Here is a 7918-nt window from a genome sequence, read left to right on the forward strand (position 1 = left end):
TCCTGTTTCAATGTTATATTTGATAATACTGACTGTGTGACGTGTTTTAATCTGACATTGCGTTGATATTCTTTCATATGTACATTGACCATTCTCCCGGTTTCCCCAATATACTTTGCCGTATGAGCAAGATATTTTGCATATTCCTGCTGAGTTGAGTGGGGGTCTTTGGTCTTTAGGATTCCTCAAGATTTGTTTTCTTGGGAGGAGGGAGGATCTAAAGGTAAATAGGATGTATTTAAAATCCTGCCGATGCGATCGGTTCCTTTTATATATGGGAGGATAGAAAGGATTTTTCTGTCTGCCTCGTCTTGTGATACTTGTGTGTCTGGCATAATCTTTATCTTTATCTCCTCCCCCATTTTCCTTCACTCCTACCCTCCTCTCATACAGCGTATATAAGGGAACTCTCCACCGGAGAAGTATCAGACTGCTCCTCGCCCTGATGAAGTGAACTGCAATGTTCACGAAACGTTGGCATTCAACAATGCATAATGACACAGGTAATATCCGTAAAAATATTTACTTTTTTGAATAATTGATATTGTTAATGCAACTCCAGAAGTAAGAGATACATTAATGCGCATGAGTTTGCCAAAAAGTGTAAGAATAGCAATTGAAAAAGACTTTAATTAAGACATTATTCATAAATTTATAACTAGATGTTATACATGACATAATTTTCAAGGAGGAAAAGAAATGAAAGGAATCTTAGGAAAAATTGATATGACACAAGTTTTATGCCACAAATGGAAAACTAACACCAGTTACAGTAGTTGAAGTGCAATCTAACGTAGCTTTACAAGTTAAATCAAAAGAAAAACATGGTTATGAAGCATTATAATTAGATTTTGAAGATAAACGTGAAAATTTAGTTTCAAAACCAAATCAAGGTCAATTTAAAAAAGTTAACATAACCCCTAAACGTAAAAGAAATTAGAAATATGACTGGCTATAATGCTGGAAGAATCATAACAGCTGATAACTTTACTGCTGAAGAATTCGTTGATGTAATAGGAACTTCAAAGGGGAAAGGATTTACAGGTTCAATTAAAAAACGTAATCATTCTTGTGGGCCAATGGGTCATGAATCTAGTTATCACTGTGAAATTAGTGCAATGGGGCCAATGGAACCAAATGAAATTTTAAAATTTAAAAAAATGCCAGGTCACCTGGGAACAGAAAAGTAACCATCCAAAATTTAAAAATTATTGCAATTGATTTAGCAAAAAACACTTTACTAGTTAAAGGTTCAATTCCAGGACCTTTAAAACAATTAGTAATTATTAAAAAAAAAACAATCAAAAGTTTAAAACCAAATAAACCAGTTAAATTAGTAAATAGAAAACCAGTTAAAAAAATAGTAACACCAGAAACAAAAGTTGAAGAAAATAAAGTAATAGAATAAGTACTAATTGAAACTGCAAATGAAAATGCTTAGTGTAAAAGGAGAAAGGACAGTAAAAGATGAAAGTACAAGTATTAGATACTAAAGGTATAAAAGTTAATGATATTACTTTAAATGATACAATTGAATATAATTTGAGGAATTAAATCACATCAACAAGTAATGTATGATGTTGTTATTGCTCAACAATCATCATGATATCAAGGAACACACAAAGTTAAAGTTAAGTTAAGTTAACAAGAACTGAAATTTCAGATGGTGGTCGTAAGATATGAAGACAAAAAAAACTGTCGTGCTCGTCAAGGATTAATTAGAGCACCATAATAAAAAAGTAGAGGAATTGTATTTGATCAACATCAGAAAAAAACTATTCAAAACATGTTAATAAAAAAGTTAGAAAGTTAGCAATTAAATCAGCTTTATCATTAAAAACAAAAGAGAAGAATCTAGTGGTTATTACAAATAATGATAAATTACAAAACCAACGAAAGAAAAAAAATAACAATCTTAAATAATTTCAAAATTAATGATAAAAAAAATCTTAATTGTAACTGTTGAAGGTAATGAAATTATTATGAAATCATCACGTAATATTCAAAAAATAAATATTATTTCATCAAATGGAATTAATATTTATGACTTATTAAATGCAAATAAATTATTAATTACTGAAGAAGTTGTTACAATAATTGAGGAAGTCTATAATAATGCATGTTACTAATGTGATTAAAAAACCGATTAACTGAAAAAACATATAATATCAAAAAAATGTATACACATTTAAGGTTGCTAGAACAGCAAATAAAGTACAAATTAGAAAAGCTTTTGAAACTATTTTTGAAATAAAAGTAGAAAAAGTATAAACATTATGAATTATGATGCAAAAGCAAAAAGAATGGAAAAATTTGTTGATGAAACAACTCGTACTAAAAGAGCAATTATTACTTTAAAAAAAGAGGAAATATTGGATCTATTAGGAGAAAATAAATAGAACAGTTCCAGGATACAATTATCTAGATATTTGACGATAAGGAGGATAAAAATATGCCAATTAAAAATTATAAATCAGTCACTCCCGGTCATCGTAATATGAATACATTGGATTATTCAGTTTTAACAACTAATAAGCCAGAAAAATCATTACTACGACAAAATAAAAAACATGCTGGTTGTAATAACTAAGGTGTTATTACAACAAGACATAAAGGTGGCAGATATAAGACAAAATATCGTATTATTGATTTTAAAAGAAATAAAGATAATATTATTAGAAAAATTGCCACAATTGAATATGATCCAAACCGTGCATCTATTTGTTTAATAAATTACATTGATGGTGAAAAAAAGATATATGTTAGCTCCAAAAGAGATTGAAGTTGAAATACAAATCATTAGTGAAGAAAAGATTAATATTAAAATTAGAAACAACATGAAATTAAAAAACATTCCAGAAGGGACATTAGTTCACAATATTGAATTACATCCTGATAAAGGTAAACAAATAACAAGATCTGCTGGTAGTAGGAATATAACACCGATTCTAACTCAGAAGCGTTGAGGGGGGTGCGGGGTGCGGGGGGGGAACGGAAGGCGCGGGGTAGAGAAGAGGGGAAAGTCAGAGGCGGCAGTCCTTTGAACTAAGTCGCGGGGGGGGGGGGAGATAAGATAGTAGGATTCGGTGAAGATGATTTAAACAAATAGATAAACAAGAAGATAAATATATAGATAAATAAATAGAAAATTGCGACTCGCGACTGAAGGACATGACGTCACGGGGGGAGGGGGGTAGTGAAGAAAGACGAAACGAGGTGAGATAAACAAATAGGATAAGATAGCAAGGCGATATAAACAATGGGCGGCGAAGATGATAATCTAAAAAATTGCGCGTGAACATGACGTCAATGGGGGGGGGGACCGCCGCCGCCGCCGCCGCCGCCGCCGCCGCCGAGTAAAAAAATAAATATGTCTCTCTCGTATACCTATTATCTCTTCCGTTGCGGCTCTCTCTCTCTCTCTCTTATGGCGAATGTTATTTTTCTAATTATTTTATGGTGGGGAAGAAAGAAATGAAAGAAATATATGTTTTTTTTGCATATTATATATGTTTATATTTTTAAACAAATTGAATACATTTTTAAGTGTGAAATTTTTTTATTCACATGTTTTTTCTTATACACTAAAAACTAAAGCTAATAGCTCGCAATCGATGAGTCTATCGAATGTATCGCAATCGCGTATCGCGTTCGGCACTTCCTCGGGATCAATTCTCGGGTTTACAACAGACGCGATGTTGGAGAATCGCGTATACTTGGTATCGATCGTATCGACGAATCTGAGTCGATCGAACGTCACATCGATACATTCGTCCAGATCAAACAGGCGCAGGTCGATTCGATCATCGTTACGCGTACGTTCAAAGATTCAAGATGTACGAGTGTAACGTCGTTCATCAGGTAAACTCTGACGGTTAACGGTCCGACGCTTATAAAATTGTCTTTGTAATCGTTTCGCAACAATTTATAGATATTCCATCGCTGCTCGTAGAATCCCTTCCACGTTTCGAGAGACAGTATCAATTCCTGTCCCCGATGATCTCTCAGAGCGATCTCCACGTAACTCGGTGGACCAACGTTGATTCCAATTTCCAGAAATTTGTAACCCGTGGCCGTCAGAGTGTAACGTCTGCTCAGTAAGCGCACCGCGCGACGCTCCACCGAAATACTGTGGATTAAATATATAATATTGCACAATATTGCACAATATATAAAAAAGAGAAAAAAATAAAAAAAATGCAATTGAAACTTATGCGTTACATTCCTTCTTTTGTTTTTCGCCATTGTACGGTGCGCTGCTTCCTTTGGCGGAATACATTGCGTGTTGTTCGAATGATGGAGGAGCGGAGTACTTTTTTTGTCGTGCAGATCGTTCGATGGAGGAGGACTGATCGCGTAAATTTTTTGACATGGCAAACCGTTAACCCCCCCTTCCCCCTTTTTTTTCTAGGAATTTCATTGTTGCAATCAAACATGTAGCGACATGTTCGCAAAGGAGCGCGTTCAAATTTTGTTTTCGAGGAAGAGCCCGCGAAAAGATAGCTCTTCGTAGAAAGCGACGTACGTGTCGCGGCGTATTAAGAGAAGCGCCGATACTCCGGTTACTATAAACAAATCAGAGAGACTTATATATGATGGCTTTTTTCGCTGAAATCGGCGTATGTGTCGCGGCGTGTCAAGAGAAGCGCCGATACTCCGGCTGCTAAACAAATTGGGGAGATTGGGGACCTATGATGATGCTCCGACAAAGGGACAAAGAAATTGTCGATGATATATAATGGGTCATGGGGTGTGCAGGATCATAGTAGATGGAAGTCTAATGTGTGTGAAAAAAATAGTTGACGGTGAAAATGGATAATGTGTTAAATATAGAAAATGTGTTTAATATGGATGAGGAAGACTTTGTGAATATAGTGGACGAAGTGTTTGAAAATGAAGAAGAAATAAAGATTGACAATATTGACAATATTGACATTGATATTGAAGACGAAGAGCACGCATTGTCTGACGATAGCAATTATGTAAGTGATCAAAGTGATGACCTTACGGATTATGTAGAAAAAATTATCCGTTCGGAACTCCTTGCGTTGAATAATAATAAAAAGTATTGTTCAATACAATTTTATTATTTAACGGATGGTGCACTAACTCTGTGTGCCGAATGCATGGTCTGGCGGACACTGACATTGGAGTATTGTATGCCGTTAGGAAGCACGAGATAGATACTCTTAATGCGCTAAACAGCCGATTTTGCTCCAATTGCCAACAGTCCGTCTGTATGATAATGCCATGCAACATGTGCCCAATTTGCACAAATTGAAAAAAGACAACATTGTGAACGAGTCATATGCAAGTGCTCCATGGAAGAGTGTGATGTGATATAAAAACAATATTGGAAAGGTCATTGGAAGAATTAACAAGTTCTCCGTTATGGGATTCAATCTCTCATCTACCAGTGAATGTGGCGATGTATTTTATAAAGAGACACTATACCCCAATTCCCCATTTCCCGATTCCTCGTCCAAGAGTTAAGGGACGCTACAATTCGACTCTCTGCTTCTCCGCTCCTTCTGAGAGAGCGGAAATAATTCTGGAAGCGTGCACATATTATCATTATAGAGGACACGCATACAATATATTACTACCTCTCTCGCGGCAAAAAGTAGCAGAGATAATTCCAAAAAGTGAGGATAATCATATATGGTTGTTCTATTCCCATCAATCTCCGGACATGTCGGAAATACAACGCTTTATATATTAGCTTCGAGTTAAAGCAGCTATAGAGAAAAGAAAAAAAGAAAGTAAAAAAATGTAAAATTGTTTTGATGAGAGTATAACAATTTAAAAGAATCAAGATTTTGCAATATGGAACCTCTAGAGCGAGTGGAACGCGAGCTGCTGGAGCAGTGCAGCCAAGTCGCTACCTTGGTGGAGTGTTTCGCGTGGTTGCAACGATGTGAGGAGTGCATCGAACAACTCGAGAAACTTAGCCGTGTTAAGCGTCCTCGACTCACCGTTGCAAATAGACAATCTGCGGTGGCGAGGATCGCGCGACTCGCGGATGCAAAAGTACAACTAGAAAGACGTTTCGTGCACGTTGGTGGTGAGTACGCAAGCACTAGTAGAGACAATGGATCTCTCGTTTGGCGAGAAATCGATACGGCATTTGAAAGCCGTATATTGACTGGTGCGGTGATCAATGTGGACTATATCGAGCCGCGACAATTTTTAGAAGACGCTGATGGTATAGTGCTCGAGCGAGTGCGAGACATTGTACAAAGACACGATAGTGTGAAAGTGAACATTACATTTAACGGCGAGTTTGTGACGGGCGATAAACGCGCGAACAAAAGTATAAACACTAAAAATAGTAAACTCTTTCGAGTGTCAAATTTGGATGAGTGGTACGAGCAGTACGTTATCGAACCCATGTTGGCGTCGCTCGAAGAATTCCAAGAACGCGACAGTGGATGGGCGTTGTCGCGAATTCTAAATTTGACTGTAAACGTGAACAAATATAATCCAATGCACGCGGGATGTTACATCGAATTACCGCGGGAAATTATGTTAAAGCGACCGGTGATCAATGTATGATCCAAGGACAATGCGTGTTTCGCGTGATCGGTGGTCGCAGCTCTGCATCCGGCTGAAAGGAATACAAATTGGGAATTGTCGTACCCGCATTATACGGTGTTAAATTTGCAAGACATTACGTTTCCGATGACGTTGAACCAAATTAAGAAGTTCGAACATCGCAACGACATCTTAATCAACGTCTATGGTATCAAGGAAAAGGAGATTCTCCCGATATGGCTGACATCAAGGAAGATGGAGAAGCATGCAAATCTATTGTACGTGCAAGATCCACGCGACGACAACGCGGAGCACTTTGCGTACATCAAAGATCTGTCCCGTCTTGTAAGCTCGCAACTGAATAAATACGGACATAAGAAATACTTTTGCGACTGGTATGTATTTTAACAAATTTTATTATTTCTCTTATAAAATTGTTTATTAAATACTAAAAATCATATTTTCCGTTTGCAGATGTCTACATTACTTCAGTTCGTCTGAAAGATTGCAGTCACATACAACGGACTGCGAAAAGATGAACGATTGCGCCATTGCGCCAAAAGATGAACGACTGCCGAGCGAAGACGACAAGTGGCTCGAATTCAAGAACCACACGAAGGAACGACTTCCATTCATCGTTTACGCGGACTTGGAGTGCGTACTACGGCGAACGGAACCAGCAGAGAGGGAAGACGCATCGTACATCTACCAGCAGCACGAGGTATTTAGCATCGGATACTACGTGCGATGACGCGTTATCGGTATATCGATTTCGTCGCGACGAAAACTGCGTTGCGTGGTTCGTTCGGCAACTCGAAGATTTGGCGCATCAAGTAAAAAATCTGTTATCCGCGAATGTCCCTATGGAAACGTTGTCGAGAGAGCAATGGGAGGCATATCGTAGCGCGACGCGTTGTCACATTTGCGAGAAACCATTTGCGTCGGACGACACGCGGATACGCGATCATTGCCATTTTACCGATCGTTACCGTGGTCCCGCGCACTCAAATTGTAATCTAAATTATAAAGATTCATATTGCATTCCCATAATATTTCACAACTTATCCGGTTATGACGCGCACTTTATCATCATGGAAATAGCTACGGCGTTCGAAGGCAGGATCGACGATAACAAAAGAAAAATATATTTCGTTTACAAAACACGTTAAAGATATCACCGAGAGATCAGATTCGCGAAATTGTGTACGTTTGCGGTTCATAGATTCGTACAAATTTTTAAATACCAGCCTTGATAAATTAGCATCTTTTCTAACGAAAGAAAAATTAAAAATTTTACATTCCGAATTTTCCACGATATCACGAAGATTTTGACTTGTTGACGCGCAAAGATATCTTTCCGCACGAATACGTGGATCGCGCGGAC

General features: G+C 37.4%; 1 protein-coding gene across 1 annotated transcript; it reads left to right on the plus strand.

Annotated features, from left to right (window-relative positions):
• The first annotated feature begins 4695 nt into the window (after positions 1–4695).
• On the plus strand, positions 4696–6555 carry LOC148937777 (uncharacterized). Its single transcript, XM_089071201.1, has one exon. The coding sequence runs from the start codon at positions 5827–5829 to the stop codon at positions 6553–6555; it is 729 nt and encodes a 242-aa protein (XP_088927327.1). The 5' UTR covers positions 4696–5826.
• Positions 6556–7918: the final 1363 nt, after the last annotated feature.

The sequence above is a fragment of the Pogonomyrmex barbatus genome, unplaced genomic scaffold (genome assembly GCF_055798465.1).
Source record: "Pogonomyrmex barbatus isolate J1 unplaced genomic scaffold, ASM5579846v1 scaffold11, whole genome shotgun sequence".
Classification (NCBI taxonomy): Eukaryota; Metazoa; Arthropoda; class Insecta; order Hymenoptera; family Formicidae; genus Pogonomyrmex; species Pogonomyrmex barbatus.

Bases quoted from the DNA above. Each gene is read 5' to 3' on its own strand.
- LOC148937777 (XM_089071201.1), top strand. From the start codon at position 5,827: ATGGAACCTCTAGAGCGAGTGGAACGCGAGCTGCTGGAGCAGTGCAGC.